The sequence below is a fragment of the Loxodonta africana genome, chromosome 3, assembly GCF_030014295.1.
Source record: "Loxodonta africana isolate mLoxAfr1 chromosome 3, mLoxAfr1.hap2, whole genome shotgun sequence".
Classification (NCBI taxonomy): Eukaryota; Metazoa; Chordata; class Mammalia; order Proboscidea; family Elephantidae; genus Loxodonta; species Loxodonta africana.
Window position 1 is genome coordinate 72,087,886 of NC_087344.1, and position 19,044 is coordinate 72,106,929.

The 19,044-nt window shown below is 38.7% G+C and overlaps 1 protein-coding gene across 2 annotated transcripts in view; it reads left to right on the top strand.

The window, feature by feature from the left end:
• The first annotated feature begins 388 nt into the window (after positions 1–388).
• Positions 389–19,044, top strand: part of AGO3 (argonaute RISC catalytic component 3) — a 180,819-nt gene continuing 162,163 nt past the window's right edge. The window contains exon 1 of one of the 2 annotated variants that reach the window (XM_023554525.2): positions 389–736. In XM_023554525.2, the coding sequence (XP_023410293.1) occupies positions 718–736 (19 nt within the window). In that variant the 5' untranslated portion in view covers positions 389–717. The remainder of the gene's footprint in view (positions 737–19,044) is intronic. The other variant, XM_010595205.3, reaches the window with a different exon arrangement.

Sequence of the window (19,044 nt, forward strand, 5' to 3'; positions counted from 1 at the left end):
GGGGGGCCTCAGTCTCAGCTGCAGGTCCGGATCCTTTACTTGGACAGGCCTAGCTTTCAGGTAGGCTCCTCCCCAGGTAAGCTCCGCCGCCATCCGCGACGTCGCCTCTGGCAGGCCCCGCCCCCAGCAAGGTCGCGCGAAGAGCCCCGTCCCTCGGGGTTGTCTCCGGCCGGCACGACCAGCGGAGAACCGCTGATGGGCCGGCCCCGCCCCGCTCTCCTCCCGGGCCGAGGCTCCGCCCAGGCTCCGCGCCCGCTCCCGGACGCCTCCTCTGCGTCCTCCGCGCCGGCCGCGCCCGCACCGACGTCGCTCTCGCACGGCTTGGGGCGGAGAGGCGAAGCTTCGACGTCGGGCGAGCCGGGGCAGCGGAACTGACGCCAGCGGGCTTCCGGGGGCGTCCCCCGGGGGAGGTCGGTGGCACGGCAGTCGTGGAGGAGCAGTGGGAGCGTAAGCAGTCAAGGGCGACGCAAGTTCCGGACCGGGCTCCCCTTTTTCGCCTCATACCTCTCCTTCCTCTGGTTTAGTCCTGTGTGGTTTCCCGACGGCGGCTCTTCCTAACGCGAGCTTTCGGAGTGCAGTTGCTGAGGAGGCGCAGTCGCCGCCCCCGTCCCGGGGCCGAGTGAGGGTGTCTGTCGCGCCGCGTCGCCCCCCGCGCCGCCTCCTTGCCCCCAGTGGTGGGCGCTTTTCTCACTCGGAGCACTCCCCCCAGCTCCATGAATGGAAATCGGCTCCGCAGGTGAGTCTGGGCCGGGCACGGTCGGTGGGGGTGTCACCCAGCTGTTGTCCCCGGAGCCGAGCATCGTCGCTCCTTCCACCCCGGCCCAGGTGCGCGAGGTGGGCACCCTCCGGGCGTCGTCCCTCTTCCCGCCCCCACGCCCGGCCTCTCCGCATCCGCGCCGCAGTTCTCCGGCGGCCACTGAGTTAGCTAAACTGCCTGGAGGGGAAACTGTGCTTAAAAGATTTAAGTTCATTGTTGTTTAGGCGATATTACTCATTTTTTGTGGAATAGTCGTTCTCGAGTCAGGAACGGTTTGCCATCGGTTTTGTTTTTATAGTTGAAGAAGTAACGGTGTCCGTGTCCTCTAACTGGGTTGTGTGTCCCGTTCAGTCTCTGGGTGGCGAGCCACCTCCCTTACCTATCTCTTGAGGTAGTTGTGAAGATACATTGAGATAACGGAGGAAAAATGTTTGAAGTAGGTATTAGGTGCAACGTCAAATTTAAGATGGCATTTCTTCCATCCCCTAGTTATCTGTTAATGCTTGTGGCAGCGTGGTGTATAGTTCTGAGTAGCTTGGAGATGTCATATCAGCCTGGATCACTGCTTATGTGAGGAGGTGGATCTTAAAATTACTGAAAATATATATTTTTTTCCATTCTCTGTACCCTAGAGAAGCAGTTTTCATTTTCCTGGGAATTTGGAATTTAGGAAAACTGCTTTCTCTCCTGGGGAAAACAGCAGTCTTGAAAAAAATTGCGATATGGGCAGTTCTTTTAAAGAAAAAAAAAAAAAAACATGGTGTGGTTCTAAAGTAATTACTTGAGGGACATAGAATAGCTGTTACATAACCGTTTGTTCATCAAATGATGATGCTTGGTATGTTAAATTTGGATGTATGCCTCATCCCGATGGTCACAAATTTATAAACTAATTTAAGAAAAAAAAATTTTGGGGGGGGACATCTTGTTACAAATGGTATTATGAGTCTCTGAATTTCACATTTTCTTTTGCCAATTTGAGAGGTACCTCAATATGATATAAAGAATTTTGTTGATAAGGAGTATAATTGTCAATTAGATGCAAAAAGCACTCAGAAATTGGGGGAGTGAAATGGAGAGGAGGTTTATTACAAGTTTTATTACATGGAATTTTCTAAAATCAACTTCCACATCCTTTTAAAAATGGAAAGTTTGCCTAGATTGTGAAGAGCTTTGAGACACTTTTAACTTATTATTAATTCATGTATTTCAGAAGCTGCCCTGGTTTTGAAATTTCTACCATGCTCTTTGTTCTTACTGTATAAAAGGTGCAATGATTTGGGGCTATTTTACATAATTTTCTCTCATAGAAGCCCCTGGGTGATACAGATGGTTAATGGCTGCTAATTGAAAGGTTGGAGGTTTGAGACCACTCAGAGGCATCTTGTTAGAAAGCCTGGTGAACTATTTCATAAAATCAACCATTGAAAACCCTGTGGAGCACAGTTCTACTCTGACACACATGGGATCACCATGAGTTGGAGTTGACTTGGCAGCAGTTGGTTAACTGGTTGGTTAATCTTGTTGTAAAGCTGGAAAACAAAACATGAAAGTTAAACATTTAATTATTAATAATAATAATCATACCAAAACTTTTAAAGATATATAAAAAAAATTATTTTCTGTTTCTCTCCGCCCCTCACCTTTGGGTTTTTCATGTGAAATTATGCCCAAATATATGGGCAACAATTTAGAGTAAATACTTCTGAATTCACAATGCCTTAGCCAGCTATTACAACTAGCCGAAGTACAACTGGGTAAATGTTCTTACGAATTCTTGAGCTGTAGATAAGTTTTGTGTGTGTGTGTGCCATTGCTGAAATACTTACTCATTTAACTGTCTTCACATATGGGCAGGCATAGTTAGATGTGTCAAAACTATATATATGCTTGGACATCTTAATGGGGTTTATACATGACAGGACTATAATAATTAAGATAAGCTTTATAGCTTAGTTCAGGATTGTCGTTAGCAAAAAACAAAATTTTCATTTTCCCAGAGATTTAAATATAATCGTTACGCTGCACATGAAATTGAAAGCATAGTTAGGAAAAAATGTGCAACTAAGTTTTATATCAAGAATTTGACAGATATGTTATATATTTTGGTTTAAAAACTTTTAGATATAAATGTGCTTTAATAGTCTATTGGTCAATATTGGATCTTGGCTCTTTCTGTTATAAGTTTTTGTTTTGTGTGGAGGTTCTCAGGAATCATGACAGGATGTTTTAAATCCTAATTGTGTGGGCACATAGAAAACTTATTTACGTTAAAGGACTTCAAATACATATACTGTGTAACTTTTTTGGAAATGTTGCTCACTAAATATTAATATTTGTCTGTTCTTCCCTTTTGCATGAAATAAAATTTAAGTGATTTTTAAGGGTGTTCTCTACTATTCACTAATTTAGTACTGTCTGAATTTTGATTTAGCCAAAATATCTGGCGTTGTTCGTTTTTAAATAATAATAGTAACCAGTAGTTCAGTGTCTGTGCCTATGAATTCTTAGTGAACTTCTGATGAAACTCTGTTTTTTATGTTTAATTACAGCTGAACTAAGAGTATATGTTGTATTTTAGTTCCAAATAAAGTAGGAGTAGGGGAAGCAGAAATGTTCATTGAGATACCATTTCTCCTGAGTAGCTGTTTTCTAGAACCATACCATTCTAGTTTGTTTTTTAGGCAATGTCAGACAACTGTTTAGTGGGGAAGGAATTTATTTGTCTACCAATGGAGGGAAAACATTTACTTTTACCTTAAATTAATAATATGCAAATTGACTTGACAGGTTTGGTAGGTATCTTACAAGAGCTTTCAAAAATGAATGATAGACTATGTTTCTTTCTTACTTTTACTTTGAAATGTGGTGTCTGGATATAGTTGTTTCAGAACTCTGCATTTCTTTAATAATACAAATAAATAAAAGTTAATTTCCAAAAAAATGCATGTGTGGAAAGGTACAACTAAATCAAAACTGTGATTTGAATAAGGTGAATAAGAGCTGCATTTTCAAAATACTAAAATGTAGAATGCTATCCGAATCTCAGTTTAGAATTTAGAACAAGTAATCTTTAATTACTTTGGGAAATGTTTCTATTATATATAATTTTCTCTTATAGATTTTTGTCTTGAAGGAAAAAAAAAGCGTCAAAATGCTGCTCTTTTGGAGGGCATGAATTTTTAACCATTACTTGGGAAAGGTTTTTCTACTGGATTGTCATTTGAATTTTATCTTGTCCTGCTCTGGAGTGGCTCTTACAACTTTTTTTTCTAGTACTTGATGCTCTTGACTGACAGGGGAACTTATAAAAAACATGCAAAATTTTTCTGATTTTTGTTTTAGAATTTAATTCAACTGTTTGACAGTGATGGAACATATTGAGAAAAAACTGAGAAGGCAGCAAAAATAATCTTTTTTCTTCTAAAAGATATAAAGAGGACAATAGAAAATATGTGTAACTCTCCAATGTAATTCAGTTAACATGATGATGAAGTTTTTGAAATTATCCACGATTCCATCACCCTGATATAATCATTCTTTTTTTTAAACCAAATCCCAATTAAGGAATTTAGTAATTTAGAAAAGCAGTTTGAATGAATGAAAAGATTGCTAGATGCTGCTTCCTTTTGGAAAATTTTATATAATAAGTTGATAATTTACAATTAATTTATATTTTCCAAAGGGTACATTGCATTTGTTTGGTTCTGTAAGCCTGGCCCGATATTATGCAAAGAGGCCTGGGGCCCTATAAAGCAGACATTTCCTGGAAGAGTTCTCTGTTGTATATGGAAAAACCCTAGCTCAGAGTAGAATACTTGCCAAATTGTCATAAACTGCTGAATTCTAGTTGAATACTATTTTGCTTTATAATACAGCCATCTTGTTTCACATAGGTTTTGATATTCTTAAAATATTTGAGAGTCAACCTGAATAATGAATTAAGCTGAAAATATTTCATTAATCTACTAACAAAACATTTTCTCTTGTAATACTTAAAACTAGGATCTTAAAATATAGCTTATAATTTTTGTTTTGTTTTTAATGGATAGAGAAAAAAAGATCAATAACAGTTCTGTTTTCAGAAATGTAAAATTAAAAAGATAATTTATTTCAGATCAGTATCCTTCCCAGACCTGTTCAGTCTCTGATTGTTGTGATGAACAGCAATTTACCAGACATTCCTACTTCTAATTCAGTTGTCTAGGATACTCAATAGACCCTCATTCTTGGCTCATTAACAAAACAGATGTGAGAAAGAATATTGTGTGGTTTTTCAACCATAACGGTTATGCTGTTAGGATACATGAACAGCCTTTCTGTATTTGGAGTTTCAGTGGTTTTCTGCCATTATCTGTGTTAATATTAATGACTTTCTTTGGCTAGCCACTGCTTTATTAAAAACCACTATTGAGATTCAGCAAAACCTTGTCATATAACTGATACTTTCTCTTATATCTTAATGTGAGCTTTTTGTGGTTTGAGTACAATAAAAAATTATGTACATTAGTCTAAAATGCCAGTTTAATGAAACAGTTTTTAAGAATTTTTTGTTTAACATCAGCCAATTATTTTATACATTGCTTCCCAACTGCCAAGTTCTTGGGAAATTAGAAGGTAACTGTAGAATATAGACACGCGGGATATTTTTATATTTTTCATTTGTGGAAGAAAGTTTGCAAGAAAATGTTCTCAGTTGTAGCCTTACATAATACTAGTTTTGAATCATTACTAGTATTTGATATTTTAACTGATTTCTAAATCTTCTAACAGCATAAATTCATTATTGTATCTCTGAATTTTAAAGAAGATTAAAGAATAGATTGTAAAATGAGCTTATACTTTAGCAATGTAGTCTGTTTTTTTTAAAGAAACATTCTGGCCTCTAAATTATGAATTAATCTGTTTCTATGTTTAACATAAAAGTGGCATAACTCTAAAATTTTTGTGTGTGTGCTCATAGTTTCTTAAAAGCTACCTAGCCTTTAATTACAAAATAAACAAATCTCAAGGCATTTCTATTAGTCTTAAAAAGGGGGAAAATGCCTTTTAAAAAATTGTTCCCCAAACTACCATCTGAGAAACTTAACCCTCAACAGTCTGAATGTTCTGTAAGTGATTAATTTGGCTGTAGTGAGTAGAATAAGTGCAGTGAGTATGGTAATAAGTCTAGTATGTTTGTACAGATTCATTGAATGCATAGGTAGAACTCTTAATTAGCAGGTAGGAGGTTACTAAAGTACAAAGCTAATACTAGTTGACCTTGTGGACTTAAAATGTTTAAAACCAGAGGCATTTTACTATGTCAAATTTTGAGGTCAACTCTGTTTATTTGGTAAGTATCGTAGTACTTATGTTTCTGTATACTGGTCCAGTGACTAGGATAAATTCCTACAAGTAGAATTGTTGAAATAAGAAGTATGCCATGGATATAAAAGGAAAAGTTAGGAGTGAAAATCCATAATTTGGTAGTATGCTGTAGTATATGCTGTAATTGATTTTGATTGATTAACTGCTTATTTTTCATCAATCACATTTGCTGTAGGTAGTCGTTTAATTTTGGTCTCACAGCTAGTACATATTGGATTGTTAGATCAGTGAATAATATATACATGTATGCTTTGAAAATGTATAGTTTTATGTTTAAAGTTTTGTTTCATTAGTTGATATTACTCAGTATTTACTATAGCTACCAAAAGAAAAGTTTGTGGTGGAGAGAGATTCCAGATAGTACTTTGTATTTCTATGTAATTACATTTTCAACTCCAGTGAGGAATATTCGTGTTTGTTAAATAACTAAAATATGCTTCATTGGAAGTATAATAGAATTTGTTGTATTGACAGGATATCTTTTGGATACTTAAATTTGATGGTAATGATTTTGTAGTTAGTAACTGTAGAGTTCTGCTCCTTTGCTTATCTATGAAACAAAACTTGGGGTTTTGGCAAGTTTGCATAAAAAGCACCAGACAAAATAATGGTAGTGGAGAGAAAACTGGCAGCGTGATACAATGTAAAAAGCATGGGTTTTGGAGACAGATCCTGGCTCTCAAATTAACTGCGACGTTTGAGGAGTACATTTAATCTTCCTTAAATTTAATTTCCTTATCTATAAAATGGAATGGTAAAAAGAGATTAAGTAGATAGAAGGATGGTACTTCCTTTCTTACTATTTTTAAAAAACATTTTATTACAGAGAATTTAGAATGTATACAAACAGAGTTGTGTGATAAACTCCCACGTACCTACCACTTAGTCCCAACAACCATCAACCCATGTCCTGCCTTGCCCCTTAAACAAATAATTTCTTTTGTAAGGATCAGCGCAAAGCTGGCTCCTGTGAGGCAGAGGTTAAAGATGTGCCAACTTTTCCAAGCTGCTGGACCATCATCTCTAACATCAGTTACCCCCTCTCACCTCAGTACTCTCCCTCCTGCCTTGGTTCCCTAATTCACTTCAACATCTCACAGAACTCACGAAGCACTTAAAGGAAATGGCTCATGCAGTTGTGGAGGCTGGCAAGTCCCCAATTTTTGGGTCAGGCATAGACTTCTCCCTGGCTCTCAGTCTCTGCCCAAAGGCACTCAGCTTTCTGGCCCTGTGGGCCTGGAAGCCCATTGCAGCATATCCTGGAGGTCTCTGCTGCAGGTCTGTGCTGTGGGTCTCTCCTTTGGTGATGGTGGGCTCTCCTCTCTGCTCTGGAATTGGCTCTCTTTTAAGGCAAAACTGACCAGTCCCCTTGGTGAGCCACAGTTATCTTATTTGCACAGCCCCAGTGGCTAGAAAGGCCACACACAAAAGTAATTTATCGTACCACACTCCTACTTTGCCTTCTCCTGTATTATTTTGAAGGAAATTCTGGACATAATACCATTTCATTCATAAATATTTAAATATCTCTAAAAGACATGCAGCTCTTTTTAAATACAGCCACAGTACCGTTTTCACAGCAGCGATAACAACAATAACAGTAGCAACAGTAATCCCTTTTTATCAGGTCCAGTCAGTGTTCATATTTCTACTTGTCTCAGATGTTTTAATTATTATTATTTACAATTTGCCTTTTTTTTTTTTTTAATTTTTGAATCAGGATCCAAGTAAGTTCCACACACTGTGATTGAATGATATGTCTTTTAATCTGTAAATTTACTCTCCTTTTTTTGCCCCTGTAATTTATGGGTTGTTTGTCCTCTTAGAGTTTCTCACAGCCTGGATTTTGCTGATTACCATCCTCATGGTGTAATTTAACATGTTCCTCTGTTCTCTCAATTTCCTGTAAACTGGTAGTGCATCTACAGACTTGATCAGATTTGGGCCTTTTTGTTTTATATTTTTTAACCTATTCCAGATAGGTTTTGGTCCCTATTTCACTGAAATTGCTCTTATCATAGTCACCAAAACCTTGCTAAATCCAGTATCCTAAATCATGATCTTATTTCTCAATCACATTTGTTAAGTTGTTTTATTCTTAAAACATGTTCTTTTCCCCATTTCACATCTGGGATACCGCTCTCTCCTCCAGTCTCAGTGCCTGTTACATTTTAGGTTCCTTTGCTGTTGCGTCTTCATCTTCCCAATTTCTAAACATTGAAAGTACCCCAGGATTCAATATTTTCTTCTGTATTCATACCACAGACTGGGCGATCTCCTCTGGTCCAATGGTTTTAAATACCACTTTTATTTTGAGGACATTAGCCTGGACCTCTTCCTGAACTCCACACTCAGCTAACTGCCTATTGGATACCTACTTGTATAGACACCTCAAACTTAACATGTCCTAAAAATCATCTTGATTGGGGCCACATAAACCAGAGACTCCATCAGCCTGAGACAGAAGAATTGGATGGTGCCCGGCTACCACCAATGACTGCCCTGACAGGGAACATAACAGAAAGTCCCTGATGGAACAGGAGAAAAGTGGGGTGCAGAATTCAAATTCTAGTAAAAAGACCAGATGAAATGGTCTGACTGAGACTGGAGGAACCCCAGAAGACATGGCCCCCAGACTCTCTGTTAACCCAGACAAACTATTCCCAAAGCCAACTCTTCAGACAAAGAATAGACTGGACTATAAGACATAAAATGATACTCGTGAAGAGTATTCTTCTTAGTTCAAGTAGATAACATGAGACTAAATGGCAAGCGTCTGTCCAGAGGCGAGATAAGAAGGCAGAAAGGGATAGGAGTTGGTTGAATGGACACGGGAAATCCAGGGTGGAAAGGGGGAATGTGAGGTCACATTATAGGTATAGAAACTAGGGTCACATAATGTGTGCAGAAATCTTTGTATCGGAAACTAACTTGAGCTGTAAACTTTCATGTAAAGCGCAATTGAAAAAAAAAAAAATCCTCTTGATTTCTTCTTTAAACCTGCTCCTCCGACAGAATCTTCTCTATCTTGGTAAGTGACAATTCCATTCTGTCAGTTGCTTAGACAAAAAATTTTGAGAGCTCTTTTTCTCTCATACGCCACATCTAATCCATTAGCAATTCCTGTCAGGTCTGCCTTCTGAGTGTATTCCACATCCACATCAGTCCCCCTGGACACCAATATCCTTTGCCTACTAACTGGTCTTCCTGCTTCCTTGTATCCCTTACGTATAATTTTTTCATACAGCAGTGTGATCCTTCTAAATTATAAGTCACATCATAATGCTGCTTTACTTGGGAACCCTCCACTGGTTTCTCATCTCTCAAAGTAAAATTCAGAGACCTCACCATGACTTACGATCTGATCCCCCTTATCTCTGTGACCACGTCTCCTACCATTCTGTCCTTTGCTCACTCAGTTCCAGGTAGAGTGGCCTCTTTGCTGTTCATCAAACACACCAAGCAAGCTTCTGCTTTTTCCTTTATACTTGCTTTTTCTCTGCCTTGAATGCTCTTTTAGATGACTTGATCCCTCACTTATTTCTGGATTCAGCCTACTTTTCACCCTATCAGAGAGTCCTTCTTTGAAAACCCCATGTAAAATGGCTAACTACCTGATTAGCATAAAAGAAATACAGTATAATCGCCCCCTCCCCCAATGAAAGCTCCATGAGGACCAGGTTTTTGTTTGTTTTCATTATTCATTGCTGTTTCACCTGAGCCTAAGCAATGCTTGGCACTTAACAACAACAACAACAACAAAATCCATTACTGCCAAATTGATTCTGACTCATATCGACCCTATAGGACAGAGTAGGACTGCCCCACAGGATTTCCAAGGCTGTAAATCTATGGAAGCAGACTGCCACATCTTTCTCCTGGAGAGTGGCTGGTGGGGTCGAACCACTGACATTTTGGTTGTTAGCTGAGTACTTAAACACTGCACCACCAAGGCTCCTTCCTGGCACTTAGGCAGTCAGTAAATATTTGTTGAAGGAATGGTAGGCTTTCAGCAATTGTTAGTTTGTAGTATAGGATGGATAGTCCCTGGGTGCTCCACCACTAGCTGAAAGGTTTGGAGTTTGCCCCACTCACCCAGAGGCGTCTCAGAAGACAGGCCTGATAATATGCTTCTGAAAGGTCACAGCTTTAAAAACCCTTTGAAGTGGTTCTGCTCTGCACACATGGGATCGCCATGAGTTGGAATCAACTCAGTGGCAACTAACAACAACAAATACAGTGCAGTGGCTAAAAATGCAGGCTCCGAAATCAGATTACCTATTTGTAAATGCTGGCATTGTTATTACTTTCTAACTGTAACCTTGAGCAAATTATTTAACCACTCGTGCTTCAGTTTCTTCAACATAGTACCTGCCTCAAAAGGGATGCTGTAAGAATTAGATTATCTGATCAGGAACCCTGGTGGGGTGTAGTGGTTAAAAGCTACGGCTGCTTACCAAAAGGTTGGCAGTTCAGATGCACCAGACGCTCCTTGGAAACTGTATGGGGCAGTTCCACCCTGTCCTGTAGGGTCGCTGTGAGTCGCACTTGACGGCAGCGGGTTTTTAATGTATGTCAAATACTTGACACTCACTGTGTATGTTAGCTATTGTTGTTGTTAATGTTACCGCCCTTAAATATGCTGTGAGCTGCTTAAACACGGTAACCATGACTTATTCATCTATGTATCTATAGTAATTTGAAAATAGTAGTTTTTCAATTAATAGAGTGAGTAAATGCCTTTTTATGTTTTTGATTGTTTAATTTTTGTCCCTGGGGAGCGTAAGAGTTTCATAAGAGAGTGGGGATGTAAAGAACATAAAGTATTATTTTTTAGCCAGTGTTGATAGTTGTTGTTAGGTGCCATTGAGTTGATACCAACTCATAGCAACTCTGTGTACAACAGAATGAGACACTGCCTGGTCCTGTGCCATCCTCACAGTCGTTGCTATGTTTGAGCCCATTGTTGCAGTCATTGTGTCATTCCATCTCATTGAAGGTCTTCCTCTTTTTCACTGACCCTCTTTTTTACCAAGCATGATGTCCTTCTTCGGGAACTGGTCCCTCCTGATAACATGTCCAAAGTATGTGAGATGAAGTCTCACCATCCTTGCTTCTAATGGGCATTCTGGTTGTACTTCTTCCAGGACAAATTTGTTCGTTCTTTTGGCAGTCCATGGTATATTCAGTATTTTTAGCCAACACCGTAATTCAGAGGCATTAATTCTTCTTCAGTCTTCCTTATTCATTGTCCAGCTTTCACATGCATATAAGGCGATTGAAAACATGGTGGCTTGGGTCAGGCACACCTTAGTCCTTAGAGTGACATCTTTGCTTTTTAATATTTTAAAGAGATCGCTTGCAGCAGATTTGCCCAATGCAGTGCATCATCTGATTTCTTGACTGCTGCTTCTGTGGGCGTTGATTGTGGATCTGAGCAAAATGAAATCCTTGACAACGTCAACCTTTTCTCTGTTTATCGTGATGTTGCTTAGCGATACACTTGTGAGGATTTTTGTTTTCTTCATATTGAAGTGTAAGCCTTACTGAAGACTGTGGTCTTTGATCTTCATCAATAAGTGCTTCAAGTCCTCTTCACTTTCAGCAAGCCAGGTTGTGTCATCTGCATATCGCAGGTTGTTAGTGAGTCTTCCTCCAATCCTGATGCCCTGTTCTTTATATAGTCCAGCTTCTTGGATTATTTGCTCAGCATACAGATTGAGTAAGTGTGTTTTGTTAACTTTAAGTGATGCAGTATCCCCTTGTTCATTTTGAACTGTCTCTTGGTCTAAGTACAGGTTCCTCATGATCACAATTAAGTGTTCTGGAATTCCCATTCTTCCCAGTGTTATCCATAATTTGTTACGGTCCACACAATTGAATGCCTTTTGCACAGTCAATAAAACACAGGTAAACAGCTTTCTGATATTCCCTGCTTTCGGCCAGGATCCATCTGACATCAGCAGTGATATTCCTTGTTCCATGTCCTCTTCTGAATCTGGCTTGAATTTCTGACAGTTACCTGTCCATGTACTGTTGTGACCACTTTTGAATGATCTTCAGCAAAATTTTACTTGTGTGTGATATTAATGATATTGTTCAGTAATTTCCACATTCTTTTGGGTCACCTTTCTTTGAAGTGGGTGCAAATATGAATCTCTTCCAGTCGGTTGGCCAGGTAGCTGTCTTCCAAATTTCTTGGCATAAATGAGTGAGCATTTTCAGAGCTGCGTCCATTTGTTGAAATATCTCAATTGGTATTCTTTCAGTTCCTGGAGCCTTGTTCTTCGCCAGTGCCTTCAGCCAGCTTGGATTTCTTCCTTCACTACTACCATTGGTTCCTGGTAATATGCTACCTCTTAAAATGATTGAATGTCAGCAGGTTGTTTTTAGTCTGGTGCTCTGTGTATTCCTTCCATCTTCTTTTGATGCTTCCTGTGTCATTTAATATTTTCCCTGTAGAATCCTTCAGTATTGCAACTCAATGCTTGATTTTTTTCTTTAGTTCTTTCAGCTTGAGAAATGCCGAGCGTGTTCTTCCCTTTTGGTTTTCCATCTCCAGGTCTTTGCACATGTCATCATAATACTTTACTCTGTCTTCTTGAGCCAGCCTTTGAATTCTTATGTTCAGCTCTTTAACTTCATCGTTTCTTCCTTTCGTTTTAGCTACTGTATGTTCAAGAGCAACTTTCAGAGTCTCTTCTGACATCCATTTTAGTCTTTTCTTTCTTTCCTGTCTTTTTAATGACCTCTTGCTTTCTTCATGTGTGATTTCCTTAATGTCATTCCACAACTCACCTAGTCTTTGGTCATGAGTGTTCAACGCATAAAATCTATTCTTGAGATGGTCTCCAAATTCAGGTGTGATACACTCAAGATCATACTTTGGCTCTTGTGGACTTGTTGTAATTTTCTTCACCTTCGCCATGAACTTCCATATGAGCAATCAGTAGTCTGTATGCAATTGGCCCCTGGCCTTGTTCTGACTGATGATATTTAGCTTTTCCATTGGCTCTTTCCACAGATGTAGTCGATTTGATTCCTGTGTATTCCATCTGGCTAAATCCGTGTGTATAGTCACTGTTTATGTTTTTGAGAAAAGGTATATGCAATAAGTAAATCATTGGTCTTGCAGAACTCTGTCATGCGATCTCCAGTGTTGTTTCTGTTACCAAGGCCATATTTTCCAACTACCGACCCTTCTTTGTTTCCAGCTTTCACATTCCAATTGCCAGTAATTATCAATTCATCTTGATGGCATGTTTGATCAATTTCAGATTGCAGAAGCTGGTAAAAATCTTCAATTTCTTCATCTTTGGTCTTGGTTGTTGGTATGTAAATTTGAATAATAGTCATACTAACTGGTCTTACTTGTAGGCATATGGATATTATCCTATCACTGACAGTGTTGTACTTCAGGATAGATCTTGAAGTGTTCTTTTTGATGATGAGTGCGACAGCATTCCTTTCTCATTCCTGGCATAGTAGACCATGATTTTTCGATTCACAATGACCAGTACCAATCCACTTCAGCTCACTAAATGCCTAGGATATCGATGTTTATGTGTCTCATTTCATTTTTGACAACTTTAAATTTTCCTAGATTCATAGTTCGTACATTCCACGTTCTGATTATTAATGGCTGTTGGCAGCAGTTTCTTCTCATTTTGAGTCATGCCACCTCAGCAAATGGAGATCCCTAAAGCTTGACTCCACCCACTTCTTTAAAGTCGACTCTACTTTGAGGAGGCTACTCTTCCCCAGTTGTCTTTGGAGTGCCTTCCAACCTAAGGGGCTCATCTTCTGGCTCTATATCAGATGATGTTCCCTGCTGTTCATAAGGTTTTCACTAGCCAGTTTTTTTGGAAATAGACTGCCAGGCCCTTCTTCCTAGTCTGTCTTAGTCTGGAAGCTCAGTTAAAACCTGTCCACCAAGGGTGACCCTGCTGGTATTTGAAATACTGGTGGCAAAGCTTCCAGTATCGCAGCAACATGCAAGCCACCACAGAAGGACAAACTGACAGGCACATGATGGATCTTGATAGTAATCACATGTAAATAAAACGACAAAGTATTTTTAGCCCTTAAAAGGTTTTTTTTTTTTTTTTTTTTTCATTTCGAATGCTTGATGCTAGGAGGATAAGAGAGAGAAAACTGGTGATAGTAATGTATTCATGTGCCAGTTTGGCAATAGTACCGAGAGTAAGAAGCATTTTTCTGTTCATACCCTTTGACCCGGCAGTTCCACTTCTGACATTTATCCTAAGGAAAATATTCTGTGTGCCATTTCCCCTCTCCATCTTCCCAAATAAAAGAATGGGTGCTGGATGCAGGGAAATGCACTTAGCATATTGTTAGGCACATTGTTCTAGATGCTATTTTTTTATGACTTACATGCCAGGCACATCTAGAAAGTAGGTGGTTTTATCTCATTTTAAAGATAAGGTAACTGAGACTTAAAAGTTGTGACTTTCCCATGGTCATAGAGCTTAGTAATTTGATCTGAGGTCTGAGACCACTACTACAATTGAATTGATTAATTTGATTAAATTACTCTTTTATCAGTTAGGACTTTCAGTTACAAATGACAGAAATCCAGTTGGAACTGATTTAAGCAAAAAGGGAAATTTATTGGCTCATGGAATCCAAGGAAGATTGAATAGTCACAGAATAATAGGTTTGCAGCTGGGCCTGCATCTGGAGCAAGTGAACCGGAAACTCATGGTATCAGACTACTCTATCTCTTATTTTGACTTCTCTCTACATGTAGCTTTCATTTTCTCTCACTGTTGACTGGCTTTTTCTACACATGGGACACCTGGCCTCCCTCAGCTATTATATCTTACAGCCGTAGCCACTGGAAAAAAAATGCCCTAATAGTTGCTCACGTCCCAAGTTAAAGACCAAATAAATAAATGAAAGCTCCATGGGAAGGACACATTGCTCTGTATTGGATATGATGTCCATCCTGGGGCAGTGAACTATGAGATCAAGATCATGAAGGAATATAGCAACTCTGGTGGTATTTATCTAATTGATAGGGTGCACAGTTTCCAAGAGAAGAGAAAGTAGATGGAGGGCAGGGGTGGGGGTGTGTTGGGCATACAATCCCATGAATCTCTACTACAGTGGTTTATGTTTCACTATTTATAATAGCAAAAAGTTGGAAACAATTCAGATATCCTGACTCAGTGGATTATTGCATAATCATTAAAATTATGATGTTTAATGACCAAATATAAAAATGCATATGATGTTAAGTGGGAACAGAATATAAAATTTTAAATACACAGTGTGTTTGCTGTTGTGAAAATTGAAAATGTAGTTTAAGTGATTCTGATTACCTATGTAGAAACTTAGGACATATTAAAAGAGTCACTGTGTTCAAGAGTCTGGTCCCCAGCTTTGCAGGTCCTAACCCTTGGTGTTATCATGGCATCCAGAGCTGATTATCAAAATTCCAATTTAATATTTTGCAATGAAAAATATTGTTTCCAGGGCATTAGCACTCATATTGGCTAGTCAGCAACTTACTCCCTCAGGTAGTCTGTATGGGTATCCACATGTTAATCAGAAAGTTGCTCTGTGATCATGGAATCAGAAACAGTTAAATGTCATGCTCTTATGCATTAGTGATAGAAATATGAATCACTCACAACCTCTGTCCTCAGATCACTCATCGTCTACATGAAAAGACAGGTTGTTAAACAAACAACTATAAAATTTTCTCTGTTGACAGCAGGTAGGTTACTTTATTAAGCTCAGAACTCTGAAGAAAACTTCAAAATTTGGATAATATGCCTTCTTAAAAGCATGGAAGAACAGGCATTAATCTGTTCCTGAAAATCAGACGTACTGCATGACTACTGTTCGTAAAATAACAGGAGACTATTTTCTGTTATTTTAAAAGGAAAAAATATATAATGTGTTAAATATCAACCTAACCTCAACTAATTTCCAAAAATGTAACTGAAACACATTATATATACAAACACATACCTGTACAAAAAAAAAAAAAAAACCTGTATGTAAGTAATGAAGTATCATGTTAGGATGTAAAATGCTTAAAAACACCCTTCCAGATCACCAGATAGTAAATTACAGTTATTCAAACAGTTGCTTTTAAAACATGGCTTCTCTTAACCCTCGCAGCATTCAAAAGTCACATTCCCTTTGTTGATACTTGTGATTTCTGATATTCTACTAATTCTGTTTGAATATAACTTGAGACTTTTCCTATACACATTGTTTTCTTTAGAAAAAAAAGTTGTATTGAGTTTTGGGGACATACTGTAAATGTTAACTATATAAAAATAATTTGAAAAACATTGTATTGAGAGATGTTTAAACATATTCTAAGAAATTTAGGTATTAAAAATCAGGAGAAATTTTATGGGGAAAAGTAGATTCTGTGGGGGCATGCCTGAAGTATCATTCCAAAAGGCAAAGGCAGAAACTGCAGGTCTTTTACAACCCAGCCTCAGAACTACCTCTGAATTCTAGTGATCAAAACAAGTCACAAAGCCAGCCCAGATTCAAAACCAAAAACAAAACCCACTGTTGTCAAGTCAATTCTGACTCATAGCAACCCTATAGGACATAGAGAACTGCCCTATAGAGTTTCCGAGGCTGTAAATCTTTACAGAAGCAGACTACCCATCTTTCTCCTGTGTGAGGGGAAATAGATACCTCTTGATGAAGGAATGGCAAAGAATTTGTTGCTACCTTTAATCACCACAATGAGATATTCAACTACAGATTACAGCCTCTTTCCTAGAATAGGACTTGGAAAAGGGGTATAGGATGAGGTGAACAAAAACTGTCAAGTTCGTTTTGTGCCATAAAGTGGATACCTTGTTTCATTAACAAAATAAGCCTTATTCTTGTTTTTTTTTTTTAAATAGGTAGTATCAGCATATTATTCAAAATTTTAAAAAAGATGTAAGAGGATATATAGGTGTTTCTGCTGTAATGTGTCCTGATAAGCCTTAGTGGTGGAGGAGCCAACCAACTGAAAGAAATGTATAGAGCATAATAAAAAAACAGTGACAGTTCTAATAAAAATACTAGCACCTTTAACCAGACATTCTCTTTTTTTTTTTAATTTTTATTGTACTTTAAGTGAAAAGGTACAAATCAAGTCAGTCTCTCACACAAAAATTTATATACACCTTGCTATATACTCCTAGTTGATCTCCCCTTAATAAGACAGCACACTGCACTCCATCCTCTCTTTCCTTGTCCATTCATCCAGCTTCTGACCCCCTCTTGCCTTCTCATCTCCCTTCCAGACAGGAGCTGCCCACATATTCTCATGTGTTTACTTGAGCCAAGAAGCTCACTCCTCACCAGTATCATTTTCTTTCTTATAGTCCAGTCCAATCCCTGTCTGAAGAGTTCGCTGTGGGAATGGTTTCTGCATTGGGCTAACAGAAGGTCTGGGGACCATGACCTCTGGGGTCCTTCTAGTCTCAGTCAGACCATTGAGTCTGGTCCTTTTATGAGAATTTGAGGTCTGCGTCCCACTGCTCTTCTCCTCCCTCAGGGGTTCTCTGTTGTGTTCCATGTCAGGGCAGTCATCAGTTATAGCCGGATACCATCTAGTTCTTCTGGTCTCAGGCTGATGTAGTCTCTGATTTATGTGGCCCTTTCTGTCTCTTGGGCTCATAATTACCTTGTGTCTATGGTGTTCTTCATTCTCCTTTGCTCCAGGTGAGTTGAGACCAATTGATGGATCTTAGATGACTGCTTGCTAGCGTTTAAGTCCCCAAACACCACTCTCCAAAGTGGGATGCAGAAGTGTTTTCTTAATAGATTTTGTTATGCCAGTTGACCTAGATGTCACCTGAAACGATGGTCCCCAGACCCCTGCCTCTGCTACGCTGGCCTTCGAAGTGTTCGGTTTATTCAGGAAACATCTTTGCTTTTGGTTTAGTCCAGTTGTGCTGACCTCTCCTATATTGTGTCTTTCCCTTCATCTAAAATAGTTCTTGTTTACTATCTGATTAGTGAATACCCTGTCCTTCCCTCCCTTCCCTCTCTCATAACCGTCAAAGAATATTTTCTTCTTTGTTTAAACTATTTCTTGAGTTCTTATAATAGTGGTCTCATACAATATTTGTCCTTTTCCAGCTGACTAATTTTACTCAGCATATTGTCTTCCAGATTCCTCCATGTTATGAAGTGTTTCATGGATTCTTCATTGTTTTTTATTCATATGTAGTATTACATTGTATGAATGTACCATAACTTATCCATTCATCCGTTGATGGGCACCTTGGTTGCTTCCTTTTTTTTGCTATTGTGAACAGTGCTGCAGTGAACATGGGTGTAAATATATCTGTTCATATAAAGGCTCTTATTTCTCTAGGATATATTCCAAGGAGTGGGATTGCTGGATCATATGGTAGTTCTATTTCTAGCTTTTTAAGGAAGCACCAAATCGATTTCCAAAGTGGTTGTACCATTTTACATTCCCACCAGCAGTGTATAAGTGTTCCAGTCTCTCTAAAACCTCTTCAACATTTATTATTTTGTTTTTTGGATTAATGCCAGCCTTGTTGGAGTGAGATGGAATCTCATTGTAGTTTCGATTTGCATTTCTCTAATGGCTGATGATTGTGAGCATTTCTTCATGTATTTGTTAGCTACTTGAGTGTCTTCTTTAGTAAAATGCCTGGTCATATCCTTTGCCCATTTTCTAAGTGGGTTATTTGTCTTTTTGTTGTTGAGTTTTCGCAGTAACTTGGATTTTAGAGATCAGATGCTGATCGGAAATTTCATAGCTAAAAACTTTTTCCCAGTCTATAGGTAATCTTTTTACTCTTTTGGTGAAGTCTTTGGATGAGCACAGGTGTTTGATTTTTAGGAAATCCCAGTTATCTAGTTTCTCTCTGGTGTTTGTGCAGTGTTAGTAA